Below are 21699 nucleotides of genomic sequence, written 5' to 3'. Positions count from 1 at the left end.
ACTGCATTGGCACATCAACTGCCTCGAGTTGCTAACAGTACGTCTCGCTCTGAGCCGCTTGAAAAGGCCGCATGAAAAGGCCTCTACAGGGCAGGGACGTGCTGGTCCGTACGGACAACACCGTTGCGTACATCAACCGACAAGGTGGTCTACGCTCCCGTCGCATGTCACAACTTGCCCGCCATCTCCTCCTCTGGAGTCAGAAGCATCTGAGGTTGCGTCGTGCCATGTATGTCCCTGGTGTGCTCAACCGTATGGTCGACGAGCTGTCATAAGCTGTGCTCCCAGGAGAATGGCGACTCCACCCCCAGGTGGTTCAGCTGATCTGGAGAGAGTTCGGGGAGGCTCAGGTAGACCTGTTTACCTCCTCAGAGACCTCCCACTGCCAGCTGTTTTACTCCCTGACCGAGGGAACACTCGGCACAGACGTACTGGCACACAGCTGGCCCCGGGGCCTCCGCAAATATGCGTTTCCCCCAGTGAGCCTACTTGCACAGACAATGCAAAGTCAGGGAGGACGAGGAGCAGGTCATTCTGGTGGCTCCCTATTGGCCCATCCGGACCTGGTTCCCAGAACTCATGCTCCTCGTGACAGTCCCTCCCTGGCCCATTCCTCAGAGGAAGGACCTTCTGACTCAGAGACGGGGCACCCTATGGCACCCGTGTCCGGACCTCTGGAAACTCATGTGTGGTCCCTGGACGGGAGGCGGAGGTTCTAGGTGACTTACCCCCAGAGGTACTTAACAACTGCAGGCATTTTCGGTTGACAAATCGTGCCTAGAGTTTGGGCCGGGTGACAACCATGTTGTACTGAGATCCCGGCCTGGCTATGTGCCCAAGGTTCCTACCACTCCCTTCAGGGACCAGGTGGTGAACCTGCAAGCGCTGCACCTGGAGGAGGCAGACCCAGCCCTGGCTTTGCTCTGTCCCGTTTAGAGATGTTAACCGATGACCGTTTAACCGATGGTTGACCGTATCAACGTTAACCGATCAAAGTTGTCGGTAGTCGGTTAAAAAAATAAAAAAATCTCTAAATTAGGCTATTATAGACAGTGGACTAAACGCTACTAAAGTTAGCCATCTCATTCCAAGAGCTTTTTGTGTGAAGTGAACAAATCCCTCACACTCAATTTTTTATAACTCGCCTGTTTGTAGGCTACTTATAATAAACCAATAAAAACATTTGGCGCGAGGTCACAGCGTTTGGGTTTGCGCGCTCACAAGGTTTGCGAAAAGTAAAGGCTACAGGCTAAAACACTCGAGGTTAGAGCCAGGGCAGACGACAGGATGAAGTGTGCAAAGAAAAGTAGTGTGTGGGACCATTTCACCAAAAAGAATGATGACACAGATGTAAGTTGCAACTTGTGTGATCCAGATCCAGTGCTTAAATACAGTAGTAGCACAGATTTGTCTAAAAACTAGACAATATCTATTATCTAAATATCGATAAATGACGGCGTTTCCATTAACCGATGTTATGCGACAAAACGTCCTTTTTTCTCTCGCGATTAGTCATTCCAAAAATCACGGCAAAGGACGTTGGTAAGTTTATATATATATATATCACAGCCACCACATTAGACATTTTTATTATTATTATTAATGGAAGGAGACGTGGCGTGTTATCCAAGCATTAATGGCAGGGAAAGACACTTACTACGAATGACACATAGGAGTTTCTGGGTGTTTCGCCCTCATTCTGCTCCGAGAAGGCTAATTATTGTTTATTTGATAAATTTAATAAAGAACTCTGTCTCGTATTCTGTCCAAACGATCCATAGGCTACTTTTGTGTCCATTCGTTTTTCCTTTTTTAACCCGTAATTGAAAAACGAAAAATGAACTGTTGTTGTCTTTTTAAAACGCAAAGTTGAACACCAACATTTTAATTTGACCTGGCTACACCAACTGCTGCGCAAAAAAGTAAATAGACGAATTTTCAGATTTTTGTTTATGACTTTTTGCCCCTTTATTAAACATTTAAAATATTCAGAAATTAATATGGGAAACATGTCGATTTTACTGGTTTTCTAAGGCCAAATTAGAACCTGGAATTTATATTTTTCCCGCAGTTCTGAATGAGAAGAGCCATTAATATTATTAATAAACTATTGTTTTCTAAGTGTCTGCTAACATCACATCTCCATCTCCGATGTTAAGCAGATGCGCTTTTAGAGAGAAATGCACCTTATACGGATTACATAATCAGAAGGTATTAACTTTCGATTCGAAATGGTTCGTTTTAAAGTGGACATTTCAAGCTTTAGCCTATAGACTATATTTTGTTTCAGTTCTCGCGCTCCAGTTTACGGAGATCATGAAAGTGCGTCTGATTGTTTTATTTTATTTTACAAAAGCATGTTCTTGTTATTGTGAGTTCACACAAATAAAAGTAGTTGAGAATAATGTATTATTATTTTCTGTATGACCAGAAATTATAGAGTATTTTAAGATGTTTCCACTGTTGATAGGAAAATGCAAGTGTTCGCGCCCGTGCCTCCGTGCCATGCAGTGCGCGCTCCACACTTAGCTTTGTTCCTTTTTTTGCATAAAAGCGTCTTCTAAATATAGCCTATTAAATGTTATAATAAAATAATATAAAATTATTATTATTTGCGTAGCTATACATGGACATCAAACACACCGCGTCTTCTAAGTCAGGTGACTGTAAATGTTTCCATTGCAGTTTTGCGAAATACTCCTTTTTCGAATTGCCTGAAAAACCACCTCATGCAAGCGTAAAAACTTTATTGCGATAAACGGGAGTTTATGCGAAATTGATGTGTTTCCATTGTGCGTATTTTCAATTCGCAATTTCAATTTGCGCAATTTGAAGGGTAATGGAAACGCGGCTTATGATGTATCACCTGAAAACGCGACACCCGGAAGCCTCTTCGGGCGAGAAAGGTAGCCAAAGCCAACCTACCGTGTCATCTATGCTAGCTGGTAGGAAATGTGACAAACAGCGTGTGTGTGTGTGTGTGTGTGTGTGTGTGTGAGCGGGAGGCAGAGCTGCAGAGAGATGAGACAGAGTTGCGAAATTGCAGGCGCAGCTCGAAATGGCTGTTATTTCAAATAGCGCATATTTTAAACTAATCGGTTAACCGGTTTCAACCGACTAATGAGGCTCGGTGGTCGGTCAAGAAATTTTTTAGTTTTCGCCATCCCTAGTCCCGTTCGCGTTCTGCATCTGTACGTGGACAGAACTCAAAGTCTCAGAACCTCAGTCCAGTTCTTTGTCTGTTACGGAGGCCAGCAGAAGGGAAAGGCTGCCTCCAAGCAGAGGATGGCCCACTGGATAGTGGATGCCAGCGCCTTGGCTTACCAAGCACAAGGTGTGTCCTCCCCGCTCAGGTTGCATGCTCACTCTACAAGAGGCGCTGCATCCTCCTGGGCGTTGGGACGTGGCTTCTCGCTAACAGATATCTGTAGAGCTGCGGGCTGGGCGACACCTAACACATTCGCTAGATATTATAGCCTACGTGTAGAGCCGGTCTCCTCCCATGTTCTCACCCTAAATGGGTAGAAGCACTGAGAGGTCCGGCTCTGTCGGCTTGCTGCGCCCTACTGTGCACCCTTATTGCTCCAGAGTGAAAAAACCTGTTGGGTCATCCAACACCCTCGGTCCGGACATGGCGGAGCGTCCGGCGCCAGGCCTTTATCCGTTGAATCCTTGAGAACCGGGTCTAGGCTGGGTCCCATATGTGTGACCCTGCGGGGATCCCATATGTGTATTTCTTCCACGGATGCGTCCCGTCTCCACATCTGCTGTGACCCACCGGGGCAGCCAGCTCATTGGCTTAGCTCCTCAGCAAAAAACTGAAGTGCAATCGCACCTGCTCCTCATTGTATACCCGCGGTGCGTAGCTGAGCAGCTGATGCAAATGATTGCACGCCAATGTGCATTGGCTCGTTTAGTTTCACTCGAAGTATATTGGCCTCTCTAGGTCTCGAGATTCCTATTCGTCGGTCACAACATACGTATCCATTCCCTCCTTCAGGGAACGAGGGTTACCATACGTAACCGAGACGTTTCGGGGTCTGAAGGCTTTACTCTTATCATTAGTTATTCAGGTGTGTGTAGGGTTAGGAGAAAGCAGTATCTGTCCTGAAATAATAGGAAGTTGACATAACCTGCTTTGTGATGTACTGAACTTACCTTAGACTATATTAATTTTACTAATTGTTTTATAAATGCTTGTAGCTTTGGTGACTTCATAATATTTATTGGGAGACCATGGAATATTTGTAGTTTTAAAAATCCATTTGCCACAGCACATGACTAAAAATGAAACATTATTAAATAAAGGTAAATAAAAATGAGAGAGAGAGCGAAATGATACCCAGCAGTATACTACTAAATGCAATTTTAGTACTATTATTTACATAAAGATATCACAATCTAATTTACAAAAACAGGTTTTTGAGAAGTGGAAAGAGGAGCAGGACAGTATCCTTAAAGACAGGATAAAGGAAAAGAAGCAGACTGAGAGAAAAGAAAAACTACAGCAGGTCAGAGAGAAAGAGGAAAGAAAAAAGGACTGCACCTCTGCTTTCACTGAATGGTAAGAATGACATTTAAATGATATATGATAACCTAATTTATTCCTTTTATCTTGTTAAATAGCTCACATTTGATCATGCTGAAGTTATTATGCAATTATGTATTGATTAATACACTATAGAAAATGTATTATACCTGTTATACATTTGAACATAAATGTGTGTCAGCAGTGTGTGTACACAACCACCCTATAATGGTAAAAATCCACTCACTTCTCTTTTTTTTAATCCCCATAAATCATAAGCAGTGTCTCAGAACAAGCCATTTGCAGATTCTTGCATATGTGACATCACAAATGCTTAGGCGCCGCCCACGACTGTGACTCTGCCCTATTAGCATAGACCCCGCCCTGAGTGAGCTGTACACAGTCCGCCATGTTTATCTCCTCACCAGAGCATTTAACAGTAGGGTTGCCACCTGTCCCATAAAATTTCGGATCGTCCATATTTGACGGTCCCCTGGGGTACGTGAAGTGACAGAGGGGGTATGCTAACAAAATACAGATTTTTGCCATTAATTTAATTCTACCCCACCTTAAAATAACATTAAAACGGATCATGCCTTTCTAGCAGGTAAAATGCCACAAATATATGACATCCAATCAAATTACCTCATCTTTCGCGGTCAAAACTGATTACATCCACACAAGCAGCGTGCATATGATAGGTTGCGTCGCAATTATTGCCGTTCTCGACAATATACCTTTCTAAAAGTGGGAATTTAGCACTTACTAGCATGAAGACCAAATATGGACACAGACTGTGCATGGAGATTGATTTAAAATTCAAACTCTCTTCGATACAAAAACATACCCTGAGTGAGTTCTTGTTTTTAATGTTGGTCATATATTTTACGAGTAAGAATTTAATGTTTCCCGAATATCCATACGATTTCAAATGTGACATTGATTTTATACAACAGTTCAACTAATGAAAGGGTCATATTAAAGGGATACTTCACCTCTGGAAAGATGAATGTGTATTTAAAATGGGTCATTTATGTAGAAGAAATGTGAAATTATTTTTGAATTTGGAGCTTTCTAGACTGAGAAAAGCCAGAAAATTTATTTTTGGCTTATGTGGATGAAAGACAACAACTCCCAGAATGCACTTGCTTCGCTGCCCTAGGAGGCCACTCCCAAGCCACGCCTACCGGTAAGAGAGCGCCGTTTAAAACAACAAGGCTAGGCTACTAGTGAGTCTCCGTGACGAGTACGCCCAGGATTTCGAGATCGCCCAAAATGTCCGGCTTTTGCGTTCTACAGTCGCCATTCATTATGTTTATTGTGGCGAGCAGGACGAGACTGAGGGCCGTGGGAGAACGATGAGAGGCCGGTGGCGTGATTACTGAGACGCACCAGTCTCGTATCTCTCACGGAGGAGCGGGAATTTTCTTAGCAATGTTAAAACGCACATCAACCGATCACTTGTTTAGCGTTCATGTAAACACTACATTCATATTCACCAATCGGAATGAATTCAGTTAGATTGAAACAAAAGGTGTGCATGTAAACAATGAATGGCGACTGCAGAAAGCAAAAGCCGAATCCCAGACATTTTGGACGATCTCAACGGCCGGACATGTCCGGGAAAAAAGAGTATGGTAACCCCTACTACTCAGCTTTCTCCTACTACTCAGCTACACAGAACAAGAGCCTGCTAGCTTAGCTTCCAAAAAAAGATGGCTGACACTATGTGTACATTCTGTGAGTGAGATCCCACCCTCTATGGGCGGGTTGAAAACATGCGGGACAGCCCCTACTACTGGCTGTAGTCTTTAGCCTCTGGCCAAAAAATCCTCCGATGACGCAAAATGACGATTTTTGCTTCATCTGAGGATTTTTTTCCAGACAACAAAATACATAAATCTCTCGTCTCAGGGGGATATGAGGGTGGAAAGCACGTTAATTCGAAAATACTACAGGTTTTCTACTAATACAAAGCTTAATGCTAAATCCTGAAGTATCCCTTTAAGTGATGTTCATTTTAAAGTATTTTTTTAGTAGTTCCCAGGGCTCGAATATCGACGCGGGTATTGCACATAATTTTAATCATTCCTGCAAGGTCTCCCACTTATAATATGGGAAATTCCCGCAAGCATTGATTCACTTTTAGCATGTAGGTTGGTATTAGTAAATTAATCCACACAGGTTGCACCAATAATGATTAAATTAGGCACAGTTTAGAGCTAATCTAGGATTTGTTGATCTGGGCTTTATTTTAAATCAAGTTGTGTTGCACCACTAAATTTTAAACACAGATTAACAAATCGGAGATTAGAATTTTAACCTGCTATTAAAACCTCCATTTACGAGTATTTTTCTCCGCTATGATAGATTTGCCGTTGTTGTTATTAAACAGCAACAATGTTAATATTTAATTTTCTTCAATTGACCACCAGAAACTCTCTCTCTCTATCTGATGAAAATAGCTCTTGCCGATAAAGGAAATAAACTTGTAAAATGTCGTAGAGAGACCATTACTGATAAAGAAGTCATGCTAATGGTCATTTCATAAGCTGGGAAATATATAGACCAATTTCGAGCCGACGTCACAGTTACGTCACGGCGCTAGCTGGTGGCAAAACAAAGGGAAAATTGGAGGCGGCCAATACAAACCAGCACAGATTCGGCTACATAATAAGGGACTTTAAATTATTATTATTGTTATTAAATGTCATCTTGTTGTGTTGTTGGGTGCAAGAATCGACGGAGTACAGGCTCCAATTTGAAATTTTATTGCATAATGTTTTCTAAATGATTGTGATTATTTGTGAATCATCTATGAATGTATATATTGTTTTGATTGACTGTGACTAGGCTTTTTGAAGAACCTGGTAAGAAAGTGTAATCAAATACATAAAATACATGAAAAATGAATGTGCTTTATCTGGAATTTTTATTTCTAGAAAATATTCACATCATTAAAATTGCACCGTAATGTCACTTTTTACATTGTCGTCTTCTGTCTGGCCTTGGCGCTGGCTTGGCAGAACTGCGGATCGTAGGCTACCACACAAGTCTTGTGACCATTTAGTACAGTTAGGCATCTAAATATGTATATGCCCTCAGTTTCTCTTTACTCTCGGTTTCTCTATCGGGTAGGTGTAGAAGTCAGGCCACTCAACCGGAAGTAGCGTTAACGTTAATCCTGTCAGATCGTCCATCCATTGAATGAGCGTGTATGCCGGGTCAGCCAATCTGGGATGTCCGTTAAAACTAACTTTTGCAAATAACAATCGCGGTCCTGGACAGTGAGTGACCTTGCACATTAAATGGGACCTATTATGCCCCTTTTCACAAGATGTAAAATAAGTCTCTGATGTCCCCAGAGTGTGTATGTGAAGTTTTAGCTCAAAATACGCAACAGATAATTTTTTATAGCATGTTTAAATTGTCATTTTGTGGGTCTCAGAAAAACGCGCTGTTTTAGTGTGTGCCCTTTAAATGCAAATAAGCTGCTGCTGCACGACACAGCTTCACTGGGCTTCATGAGCTCGCGCTCAGTCTCTCAGGACAATTTCATCTCACGGAATGATGATAATGTCAGAAACTCTCAGTAACGGTGTTCATTTCGACCCGGAGTCGGACAATAATGCCTACAGAGTCAGAGTGCTGTATGGAGATGGAACAGGTAAAGTTTAGTAGTTTAATTACGGTTATAACGTATTTGTCACCTGCTTGTATGTATCCACTATTAATAGCCTACAAGTCTGCTGTTTCGGACCAGGTCCGAATGATGATCAAACATATACTGATGAGTTTAATAAAGTTTATTGTACATCACACAAAAGATGAAGCGTCAGCTTTACTCCAGAAAATCACCGTAAGAGCTGAGTAAACACAGTATAAGAAGTGCGTAAGTACATAAACGAATTTCGGTAGAGTTGAGGGAGCATTTTCTTTAAAAACAAAATAATTCCACCTTGTCTTCAGCGGCTGCCTCAGATTTCGGGAGTAAATAGAGAGAGCTATGTCGATTAATACATCCAGCCACACAACACCTACAACGCTTGGGAGACATTCTCGTCAGTACAACTCGCTGTGAACTCGATCAGGGCGGGTCTATGTTAGAATGGCAGTGTCTGTCAACACTCGTGGGCGGGGCCTGTGCTAGTGACGTCACTAAAACAGCATTCTGAAAACAGGTCGTTGGGAGACACTGCTGATGATTTATGGGGATTAATAAAAAAGGAGTGAGTGGATTTTTATCACTATTGGGTGGTTGTGTACACACACTGCCAACACACATTTATGTCCAAACAGCATGCAAAAGTGAATTTTGAATAATAGGTCCCCTTTAAGATAAAATCAGATTTTCTCCAGTCATTGTTAAAAAACAAGCTAACAAAACTTGCAAACTAACGTTAGTGAAGCGGCCAAAGGGATTGTTCTGCCACCACCTAAGCTCCACCCACAAAAAAAGCCACCATGTTTACCAACTGAAAAGGGGTCTATTTATAGTAGCCTATCAATTAATGGAGTAATATGGCAGCATAATGTATGAAAAAACAACCAAAAAAAAAAAAAAAAAAAAACTGGCATGATTTGTGGAGTGACTATATCCACTCGTGATAGCGCCGCCCTGTCCGTTTGATCGCCACCCAGCCTCATCATCACCGCTGCCATTACATGCTAAATATATTCCTCTCTTCTTTTGTTTGTCCGACACCGAGTTGCACCGATCCACATCCCGGACTCGTTAGCAAATTAAGTTTATGGGCCGCCACGAACCTCTCCCACTCTGCCGGCTCAATGCGCTTTATTTTTGCATTTTTATTTGTAATAAACACCTCTCTGAGACCTAACGACACACCCACTGTTTCTGTCTTTGTTCAAACAGCCAAATATTTTTATTGTAGGTGCACTTTATTTTATTTAAACCTCATCATCTGCAAGTTTAAAGTTAATCCCTAATTGAGATTTAAATATGAGTTTAAAGTTATGGTGCAACAGGATTAAAGTTAATCTATCTTAAATATGAATTAAATCCAGGATCAAAATGATTAAATGTAAAGCTGCTTATTTTTAAATGAGATTTAAAGTGCGGTGCAACAGAATTATTAGATAAACCTTGATTTAATCTAGATTTAATATTAATCATTGTTGGTGCAACCCACCCACCCACAGATTATAAAATCAAATCAGTCATTTGAAAACTTTCTGTGAGACGCAATTTCACAAACAATGTGAGTGATTCAGCGGTGCTGCGTCTTCTCTATGGGATGAATATAGTATCAAAATGATTAACACGTGCAAGCACACTTATCAATGAACTTGATACATGTTGCAGAAATGTTTTATCCATGCCTTTCAACTTGCGTGTGCAACATTCAAAATTGAATGAATGTGTAGCAATTTGTACAAATAGAGACATTTTTGTGAATACAAATGTTTTCCTTTGTATTAGTGTATCATAATTTGATTTTGAATTTAAGAAGATGTGCATGTGTGGATCAGGTGACATGCGTGCATTCATTGATGTCTTTTCTGAGTCGATCTCATTTGATTCATTTGGATTTTGAGACTTTCTTTTCGCTGTTTTTAAGCATTTCACAACCCACACACAATGTGTGAATGTGATGCACTTACCTGGTTCCGTGGGTCCCCTGTGGGACTGGGTAGGGAGGTGTGAGGAGGCAGTGCATCCTCAAAATGCGGACTCCCTGCCCATGGCGAATGAGGGTGTGGCTGAGAGTGAGGAAGCGGAGCGTCGCTCACTGCCAGCACAGACCTAGTATGGCCCAGAGGTTGAGGAACTTGTTCTTTTATTGAGAATGTGGGCTTTAAATGAAACTGTAGATGCTCCACCTATCCCTCCTCCGGGGGAAGGAAGAAGAAGAAGTGTTATTTATATAGCGCCTTTCCGTAGCTCAAGGTCGCTTTGCATTGTACATTACAATATATTTACAAGCCCACACACACATTGCAAACACATAAGGAAAGATATAGCCACATTATCCAAAATACATGTTAAATAGATATTATTTGAGCTGAGTCTTGAAGGTAGCCACAGATGAGGTATTATGAAGTGTAAGGGGTAGAGAATTCCATAATGTAGGAGCATTAACATTAAATTACCTTACACCTACAGTGGACAACCGAAAACGAGGGATAGACAAGAAACCAAGTTCAGCTGATTTAAGGGACTGGGCAGGGCTAGGAATAAAATAGATCAGACAGATGTGGATGTCAAAGACCATTTAGTGCCTTAAACATTAGAAATAATATCTTAAAGTGAATACATGATGCCACGGGTAGCCAGTGAAGATCATGCAGCAGAGGTGTAATGTTAGCAGAATGCCTGGTGGAGGTGAGAACTCTTTGCTGCAGTTTTGAAAATACTGTAATCTTGCTATACGTTTTTTGGGCAGACCAAGAAATAGAGCTTTGCAATAATCCAGACGTGGTGTGATTAATGCATGAATTTAGGTTTCAGCATCAGCTAGAGTGAGAGAAGATCGAAGACGTGCAATATTACAAAGATGGAAAAAAAGAGTTTTTAACAACAGAAGAAAGATGAGAGCCAAAAGACAGAGTTGAGTCAAATAATTGAGGCAGCAGAGCCAATCATCAATATTTCAGTTTTGTTATTATTTAGTTTGAGGAAATTCAGGGACATCCAATGCTTGATATCCCTGATACATGCAGTGAGTGAGTCGGGCAGGGATGGCCTTTCAGAGCTGGTGGTAAGATATATTTGAATGTCATCAGCATAGCAATGAAATTGAAGTCGTATGATGTCACAAAGTTGGGTAACACTTTATAATAACGTTCAGTTGTAAGTCATTTATAAGTGGTTAGTTAAAGGAACACTTCGACTTTTTGGGACTTTAGCTTATTCACCGTATCCCCCAGAGTTAGATAAGTCCATACATACCTTTTTCATCTCCGTGCGTGCTGTAAGTCTGTTTGACGCACCCACCGCTAGCCTAGCTTAGCACAAAGACTGGATGTAAATGGCTACAGCTAGCATACTAATCCCAATAAGTGACAAAATAACGCCAAAATTTTCCTATTTACCTGTTGTGATTTGTATAGTCACAGTGTGTACAAATAACAAGGTCATATGAGACAGCCATTTTTTAAACGTTTAAATACTGGGAACTATTTTCTCAGAAGGCGAAGCACTGCTACTTGGGCGGAGTGATTAGCGCAGCACCCGAGAAGCGCCGTTCCGTCAACAAAACCAACGTGACTAGCTAGTAGCGAACGTGATTCGTGATCATGGCTGACTTTGAGGGATTGTCAGAGGATTTTTATTTGGTATCAAACCAAGATTCAGAACCATATCGTTTTGAGCCAGAATACACAGACGAGGAGTTACAAACTTTGGAAGCTGATAGACAAGATGCCGAACAGACTGAGGTCGAGGGGAGAATCAGAACGGGAGTAGCCTACTATTTCACAAACAAGGTCACTGTTTCTCAAAAATGAAAACTGCCCACCCCGCTCCTCCAATTCAATAGCAAGTTGAAGGCTACAGTCCTGAAAGTTACCTTTAGCGCCGCTTATTTGTTACTGGGGCGATAGAGTGCGTTTGTGACAACACAATACTAACATTACAGGGGATACATGGAGCCTGGGAACAACTGTAATAGTAGTGAGCACCCTATTCATGTAATAGTGTCACTAAGGTTACATTACATCTAGCTAATGGAACTGTAACAGTAGGCTAGTCATCTAAAAACATAATGGAACACTTACCGCAGCCGCAGGTGATCCACTTTGTCCTGTCTTTACTATCGATGGGATAGCTGTATCCTTCAGCACACGTTTCATGGTCCGTGTGGCAAATTCCATTTTTTCTAAATAGTCGTCCTCAGTGAAATGTTCTGAGCAAACGCGATAGTCCTTGATGATGTCTACAGGTGTGTTTGGATCTTACGTTATATCCAGAGCAAGTAGCCATTGGTTCATCAGGTCAGCGTCTTTGGTTGGAATTCTATTAAACATCATGGTATTACCTGGTCTCCCCTGTTTATTGTTGCATCTCTTTACAATACAGCAAACACCCATGATTGTAAACTTTGCATTTACTATCTAGTAATTGCTGACTCTATTACTCCAACTCTGAGCGAACTCTCTGCTCCTCACCACAGCGCTTCTCGGGTACTGCGCTAATCACTCCGCCCAAGTAGCAGTGCTTCACCTTCTGAGAAAATAGTTCCCAGTATTTAAACGTTTAAAAAAATGGCTGTGTCTCATATGACCTTGTTATTTGTACACACTGTGACTATACAAATCACAACATGTAAATAGGAAAATGTTGGCGTTATTTTGTCACTTATTGGGATTAGTATGCTAGCTGTAGCCATTTACATCCAGTCATTGTGCTAAGTTAGGCTAGCGGTGGGTGCGTCAAACAGACTTACAGCACGCACGGAGATGAAAAAGGTATGTATGGACTTCTCTAACTCTGGGGGATACGGTGAATAAGCTAACGTCCCAAAAAGTCGAAGTGTTCCTTTAATGATGAACTAATCATTTACAAAACATTCATAAAGGATTAGCAAGTGATATACTAACATTTTATGTATGTTTTGTAAATTCAGTTACAAGTCATCTACAAATGATTAGTAAATGATTAACTAATCAATTACAAAACATGAATATGCGTTTCATAAATGTTAAAAAAAAAAAAAAATGTTTGTATGTATGTAGCAATTAGAGGGTGCAGAAAGTGTTGTAAATGCCTTGTATACACGTACAGATCATTTGTAACAGGTAAGGAACAGTGTTCAACACAATGATGTGTAAACACATGAATATATCATTTACAACACTTTCTGCATCCCCTAATCTAAAGTGTAAACTATTCATCACTTGTAAATGTGTTACACATCATTCGTAGATACGATTCGTTGATCCTATGCCTTACTGATTCTTGAAGTGGTAATCTACGAATGATGTGTAATACATTTACAAGTGATGAATAGTTTACACTTTAGATTAGGGGATGCAGAAAGTGTTATAAATGATTTATTCATGCATTTACACATCTATAACGGGTGTTGAACACTGTAGTGTGTACTGCAGGGTAAGTGCTGACTGGTGAGGGTATAGACAGCTGTCTTCTCTGAAACACATGGAGTCTTTAACCACTGTGCACCTGATGTGAGCAAAACATACAAAAAAATGTAACATCATTTATTAAACATTTATTAAACGCATAGTCATGTTTTGTAAATGATTAGTTAATCATTAACTAATCAATTGTAAATGACTTGTAACGGAGTTTACAAAACATACATAAAATGTTAGCATATCACTTGCTAATCATTTATTAATGTTTTGTAAATGATTAGTTCATCATTAACTAACCACTTATAAATGACTTACAACTGAACGTTATTATAAAGTGTTACCCCTTGCAGTGATATAATACTTTCTGTTGCTGATGTAGGAAATGAGCCAGGAAAGAGCTGAACCAGTGATGCCGATATCAGAAAGGCAAGAGATGAGTATTTCACGGCAGACTGTGTCAAATGCGGCGCTTAGATCGAGAAGTATCAAGATGTTTATTAACTCTGAATCCATGGAAAGAATAATGTCATTAACCACAAGAAGAAGAGTAGTTTCAGTGCTATGGGATGGGCGAAATCCTGACTGAAAAGGTTCAAAAAGACCATTAGCATCTAAATATGATCTTAATTGCGAAGCCACAACCTTTTCAAGAATTTTACTAAAGAATTGTAAATTATATATTGGCCTGTAATCATCCATGTTTAGATGGTCAAGGTTTTTTTAAGGATTGGGGCCACTGCAGCCATTTTTAATTCTGCTGGATGGCTGATGTTAAACTAGTTTATCATAATGTGTTATGAAAGGTGCAACCATCTTAAAGGTGCCCTAGAATGGATTATTTTATTATTTTATAATGTTTCCTAGTGTGCCCTTATAATGTTAGTATGTTTTTTAGATCAAAATTTGTTATAATTTAGAAATAAAAGGCATATTTCCTAGCCTGATTTTATCCTTTGATTTGAACACTCAGTTTGAAGGGGCGTGTCTGCTGTGAGACTTCAGTGTAAACGCCCTCTGCTGTGATTGGCTGACATGCTTGCATATGAAATATCTGGCATTAAATGTAGAGCTATCAGGAAAACTTTTACTATTACAGCTTTTATACGTTTTTACTATAACAGCTATCGGGATTAATAAATCGTGAGAAGTTTTTTAAGTATTTAGATCTATTCCCATCACATAAAAGGTTGCAGTGAGCATTGAGCAGATGACAGTCTGTTGATCGCGTGAATGAAGATCTTATCACTGCAACGCGATTTACTGATGCATAAATAGTGTTGAACGACTTTGAGAGAAAGATTATCTGTCTGAATTTGAACAATTACACATCAGAAATTCACATAACCCACTGGTTCTCCAGAGGCTCGGATGAAGGAGCTAAAAAATATATGTTTGTGTTCATTTGTACATCCAAACACTGAGCAACTGCCATGCTTCGTTCGCTCGTTTGCAAGCCACAATGTCTCTCGAGTAAAAAAACAATATCGCGCTGGATCTAAATAACACAGTGTAAATTACCGTTAGTAAAATCACTACTTACCGCTTGCGGGAATATAACGTTAGTTGAAATCGCCCCCTTCGTCAGTATGAGACGCCGAGAGAAGCCTGGCTGCTTGATATTGTTCCAGGTTAGAAAAACAGTCCGCGGTGAAATGGGCAGAGCAACTAACAACTTCGAATTAAACTGTAGCGGTATCCGATTATAGATAGATAGATTATAGATAGATCTGCCATTTTCCCTATGATCCTCCTCCTGCTTGTTTCTTCACCTGCAGAACTTCTGATGATTCGGCTGTGCAGTTTCGCCTGGCACTGAGCATGGGCTAGCATATGCAAATTTTTGGAGGCGTACATATTAATGATCCCAACTGTTGCGTCACAGTTGGTGTTATGTGGAGATTCGCCTGTTTTTCAGGGGTGTTTTTCAAAAACGAGATTTAAATAAGAAAGAGAAAACTATGGTGTTTGAGACTCACTGTATGTCATGTCCATGTACTGAACTCTTGTTATTTAACTATGCCAAGATAAATTCAATTTCACATTCTAGGGCACCTTTAAGCAAAAGAGTAGGTGTAGGATCAAGCTGGCAGAATGTGGAATTAGACTTCACAATTAGATCAGTTATGGCAGCAGAGGTAGTCAGAGTGAAAGTAGAGAGAGAGTTTGTTGAATGAGCTAAATCAGCTAACATCAAATTAACAGAGGGGTGCCATCACCATCTCCTGATTCAGAGCAGCTCCCTCCATCCCTGGGCCTCCTGTCTCAGGGCCGCTTTGACAGGATGACTCCAGTCTCCCCGGAGCTGGTGCAGCCGCAAGGGGACGCCCTCGGTGACGAGCAGGCTGGGGGCCACCGCGCGGCAGCTTGGTGGGAGAGTGGCAGAGTCATGCCAAGGCAGGATGTGCTTTATGGCCTCCGTCTGCTTCTGGATTCCCGAGAACTGCTGGGCGAAGTCCTCGACAGTGTCACTGAAGAGGCCGACCTGGGAGATGGGGGCGTTGAGAAAGCAAACTTTGTCGGCGTCCTTCATCTCAGCCAGGTCCAACCAGAGATGACGTTCCTGAACCACCACAGTGGCCGTGACTTTCTTCAGTCACCGTACGCAGTTCCTGCAACAACCTTGGCTAGTTTCCTTCCAAAACTACCCTCGTGCAGCTCTTTGAGAGCGTTTACCTGATGGACCTGCAGGATGGCCATGGCATGCGTGGCGGAGGCGGCCTGTTCAACGGCGCTGTAAGCCTTAGCAGCCAGGGCTGCTGTTGTCTTACTCGCCCTGGACAGGAGGTGCAGAGGTTTCTGCCAGGTGGCAGCACTTTGCGGGCAATTGCACGCTCCACCTCTGAAACGTCCACGTAGCTATTGGCGGCCCCGCCATTGAGGGTAGTGAGAGCAGAGGAGGAATAATAACAGCTTCGGGCAGTAAAAGGTGCCTTCCATGACTTCTAAACCTCCTCATGCACCTCTGGGAAGAAAGGCACTGGAGCGGGGCGCGGCACCCAGGAACCGATTTCTTTACTTGCTGTTTACGATCAGTAATAACCGAGTGTGTTTATGTGAACTTTGTCAAATACACAGAAGGTCAAAAACACACAGTTTAAGTGCAATAACACGTGAAAGAAAACTTAGTTTAATACTCACGGGATACACCGTCTGACATCTAGCTTTCTGTGCCTGGCTTCAATGTGTGCACTCAGAAAACCATATATCAGAAGTTTAGACTGTTATGGCTTTAAAACGCATGCAGATAATAAACTTTCATGATGATGAAGAACGTCTAGGTTACGTATGTATCCCTCGTTCCCTGAAGGAGGTAACGGAGACGTAGTTGTCGTGTTGACTGATTGGGATCACGCTAGGGAGCCTGTCATCTTCGAGCATTGTAAAAACGAGCCAATGGACACTGGCATGCGTGAATCCCCCCGCAGCGCGGGTAGAAATACGAAAGTGGATGCACGCACCAGTTGTTTTTCGCTGAGGAGCCAAGCGGGCCCCCGTCAGCGGTGGTACAGCAATAGTGGCTGGGGGACTACGTCTCCGTTCCCTCCTTAAGGGATCGAGGGTTACATACGTAACCGAGACGTTCCCTTTCAGTCGGGCACGTTCGACTTGGTCGACATGTCGACTGATTGGGATCCCTACTGAGACGCCACTAGTGCTGCCACCTTCCAGTGCCTAGACAAGCCTCCTGATCTTCCCAATTTGGAATAGGACAGGGCTTAGGCCAGGAAGTCACTGCTGTTCCACAGGACCACTGGAAAAGCGTACCTTTCGTTGGAAGGCAACGCTGCTGAAGCCACATCCTGTCCGAAGGAGGTAACGTGGAGAAACACATATGGACTGAGTGACTTAGCGAGCAGTACAACATATGGCATGTCACTGAGGTGGCTCCAGCCTATAACAGGGTGGAGATGCAACCGGACAGTGACGGCAGAGCAGGCTCTGCCAAGGGAAGACACGGGCTCGCCGCAGAGAGTCAAAACAGTGGAAAAATACACATATGGGATCGTCATAGGGATCACAACATATAGACCCCACCTAACACAAGTTACACAAGCATACAAGTGATCGGTCTAGCACTGGACGCTCCGCCACGTCCAACACCAACTGGGTGAGGAGGAACTCAACAGGGTTCGAAGAGGGAACTCAACTGGAGCAAAAAGACGCACTTATCCAATCCAAAGAAGGGGAATGGCGCAGCAAGCCGACACTAAAAACCGGGCTAAGGTCAAGCTGGCTTTGACCCATTGGCTAATTTCTTAGCGAATGCCCAGGAAGGAGCTACACTCTGTTTTTGGAGGAGCTCACTACCCAGGTGGACACGGTGCACCTTGGGAATTTCACCAAGATGATGGTAACACTAATCTTTAAGTGGAAGAGCCCTTTAACCTTCCCTTCTGCTGGTTTCCGAAACAGACGAGAGCTGGAGAGGTCCTGTGACTTTGCATTCTGAATAACCACAAGGCGGGAGGAACAGGGCTGGTCTGCCTCCTCCGGGGCTGGGCTTGCAGGCTCACCACCTGGTCCCGTTTTAAGGGAAAGGTAGGAACCTTGGGCATATATCCAGGCCGGGGTCTCACATTAGTGAGAGTTAGCCGGCCCGAACCCAGGCACGATTCGTTGACCGAAAATGTGTGCAGGTCCCCTAATTTCTTGATAGAGCAAGCAAGCAGGAGAACTGTTTCTTTAAAAACAGATTTTTAACTCAACTACCTGTAGTACTCAGGGGAGGTCTCAGAGTGCAGTAGCACTGGAGATTGGTCCCAAGAAGGTATAGAGGGGGCACAAGGAAGATTTCATCTCCTTGCACTGCTCAGGAACCTGACGATCAAGACGTACTTCCTATATCTCAACCACATCCTGATGTGCCTTAGCGAGCAGTACAACATATGGCATGTCACTGCCATATGTTAAGGACAACAACATAATTTTGAGGGTGGGGCGGAACAGCCACGCTCCGACCCATCTTCTGCAGGAAGGAAGCACAGAAGTGATCGAACACTCTCGGGGGTCCTCTCGTGAGAAGAACTACTTCAGATCGTAAGCAAGCCTCAACTTTAGAGGGAGCTCTCGCAGAAGTAATAGTATCTACGTTCTTTCAGAGGTAGGTAGCTGAACCACCGCAACGGAACCTGGACTTCTCCGTTTCGGTGCAGGTGCCAACAGTGCCCCATCCCTGAGAAGTCTCAGAGGCATGAGTCATGAAGGCTGTCTAGGGAATGAGGTCCTAGTTGGGCCATTACGGAGCAACTAAAAGAACCTGCTCCTTCTTACCTGACTTAACACAGTGATGTGCAAGAGGGCTCACTGTGGAATTAACGCAGTTTGCGTAGGCCCTGGCGTCAGCTGTAAGCCGGTGTGTTTCCGTGTTTAAGGGAGTAAACAACTGGGAAGGAGACAAGATCAGAGCGGCAACAGATGTAACTGTGCGGCCCCAAAGATATCCCGGACAGCTGGAACGCCTGGGGATGGAGTCTCCACTCTCTTCGGCAACAGGCTGTCTTGAGGCCACCTGGGCGCCACAATTGAGCAGGCCGGAATTTAAAGTGGAAGAAGCGACCTCAGAAGCTTCTGACTCCATAGGAGGAGGTGGCAGGCGAGTTGTGACATGCGAGGGAAGCGTATGAGCAACGATCACTGTACTGGGCAGTGCATCTTGCTGAGCAGCGGCATCAAGCAAGGAAACTGCTAACAACTCGAGGCAATTGAATGCCAAAGCAGTGTGAGGTATGCCCAGCCCTCCTTACTGCATGCCCGTTATTCGTGGCCCCTGAGCTAGTGTTTTGTAGACTATTCTGTTCTAGGAGCAGATAGCACGGAGAAACAAAAGGTCTGGACACTGCTGAGAGTTTGGCAGCATACCAGGTGTTGTTAACATACGGAGCGTGCTGCTCTGCCACAGCCACCTAGGGACTTGGTCATTAAGTCAGTGCTGAAGCGGTCATCATATGGAGGAATCCGTTTATATGCGGCTGTGTCTCACATATGCCCCAGGAGCCTCTGAAGTTTATTCAGTGGGACCCTTTCTCACCTCTAAGCACCGACCGGACACGTTCCAGTTGAGAATGGAATTGCTCTTCAGGAAATGGGACCCGTCACCAGTGCCGGAGCACACAGGGGAACAACCACGGCAACACTTTACAGTGAAGCTCCTCACCACTTCTGCCCTCAACCGGCCGTCAACAAAACACTCTTTATAAAAATGCTGTTAAAACAGCAGTTGAGAGCTTCCGTAGCTCACGATCACCGCTGCAACTGCTGTCAACACCAGCACTGGGAGAGTCTTTCAGAAGAACACCGACACACTCACTTATTGTGAAACAACACTCTTCAGAGACCTCAGATGAACCGATCGGCTCCGAAGCAAAAGACAACTGGGTGCGTGCATCCATTTCCGTATTTATACCCGCGCTGCGGGGCGTGTGATGCGATTCACGCACGCCAATGTCCATTAGCTCGTTTTTACAATACTCAAAGATGACAGGCTCCCTAGCGTGATCCCAATCAGTCGACTAAGTAGAGCGTGCTAGACTGAAAGGGAACTGAAAGGGAACTGCAATGTCACGTGAGCGTGACTGCGATATAGATGATAATCAAAACCAAACAGATGTTTTCATTTTTGTCATAGTATCTGATGCACGATCTGTAAAGGTCGACCCTCTTCTGGAAAGCAGGGGGCGGGGGGTAGCAGCAGCTCAGATACATGGACGAAAACAGCATGTTTTTCCTTCCACTCAAAAATGGACATTTACAACATGATATAAAATATGATCTGTGGGGTAGCTGAAACTACACATACCCCTTTTCCACCAAGGCAGAACTGGTGCTGGTTCGGAGCCAGAGCCTAGTTTCAAATCGGTTCTTTGTTTTTCCACCGCCAAAGCACCAGCTCCGAACCAGTAAAACTGGTTCTTAAGTAGCACCAAATCATTGCAGGGTCTAGAACGGAGCCAAGAAAGAACCGCTTGCGTCAGAGGCTGGGGGCGGGGTTACCGTGGCCAACAAGACTGAAGAGAAACTTGTGACCGCCATTTTTAAATAGCAGCTAGTCGAGCTAATAGCAGCTCGATTATAATATCCATCTATGTAAGTTACGGCGAGCGGCACGAACGCGTTGGATTCGCCGTGTTTGGATGCCGATTTATTTTCCCAAACCATAGTAACGCAACGTCTATTATTGTTGATGCCTTGTTCGAGATGCATCGGAGCAGCGTGGACCGATCAGAGCTGCGGGAGTGTTTGGAGATCATACGACTCCTTGTGCTTTTTGATCGCTTTCGCAGTGCTTTGATTTCATGTGCTGATTGTTGCTGGGCAACATGATACGTATGCAGTGACGTAAGATATAGCTCTGTTGTGGCTCTCTGGCCGGTGGAAACGCAAACCGGTTCTTAGTAAGCTCGTCAGTCGAACCAACTCCGAACTGGCAATAGCTCTAGCTCTGAACCAGCACTCGGTTCTTGTTGGTGGAAAAGGGATAACAGACATTCTGGGGACACCTGAGATTTAAATTACATCTTGTAAAAAGGGGCATATGACCCCTTATAGATGTAAATGTGCCCTTTGTGAAGCCTCAGGTTATAGATCAAATTTAATGACTGTGCCGTCTTGCAGAACATGTCTTTCAGTTAATTATTTTACATATTACATAGGAGTGACCGAAAAAAGGATGTCATTGAAGAGAAGGTAAGGGCAGAACGCAGGAAGGAGAAAGTAAAGGAAGTGGAGGAGAAATATGAAAAGGAGGAAAATGAAAAAATGGCCTTGGAGATGTACGACAAATGGCTGGTATGTTACAGCAAATTTATTTACGCACAATTTCCCAATCACACATATCATTTTGCACTGTAAAACAGTTTTGTAGAAAATATATTTTCATGCCATTGCTGTTTATTATGTATTAAAAAGTTAGTTCTATAGTAAAAAGTTCTTGAACTCTTCTTAAATGGCATTTGCCATTAAATCTTTGTCATTATGGCGTATGTTATATGTGTGTAAAGGGCAGATCATTTTTTCTATTCTAAGTGGGGTTGTTCAGTCCTCATTTGTCACGTAATGCACTAAAGATTCCTACGTATATACACACATTTAAACAAATGCTTTGAGACTAAGAC

At 43.0% G+C, this 21699-nt stretch overlaps 1 protein-coding gene across 5 annotated transcripts in view; it reads left to right on the top strand.

Annotated features, from left to right (window-relative positions):
- map9 (microtubule-associated protein 9) overlaps positions 1 to 21699 on the top strand; it is a 45612-nt gene that overhangs the window by 22879 nt on the left and 1034 nt on the right. For all 5 annotated transcript variants that reach the window (XM_082165658.1, XM_082165659.1, XM_082165656.1 and 2 more), the window contains exons 12-13: positions 4419 to 4564; positions 21238 to 21373. In XM_082165658.1, the coding sequence (XP_082021784.1) occupies positions 4419 to 4564; positions 21238 to 21373 (282 nt within the window). The remainder of the gene's footprint in view (positions 1 to 4418; positions 4565 to 21237; positions 21374 to 21699) is intronic.

This window comes from Leuciscus leuciscus (genome assembly GCF_965113295.1).
Source record: "Leuciscus leuciscus genome assembly, chromosome: 3".
NCBI lineage: Eukaryota > Metazoa > Chordata > Actinopteri > Cypriniformes > Leuciscidae > Leuciscus > Leuciscus leuciscus.
The sequence above is the reverse complement of the archived record's forward strand: the minus strand, read 5'-3'. Positions and strand labels throughout refer to the sequence as shown.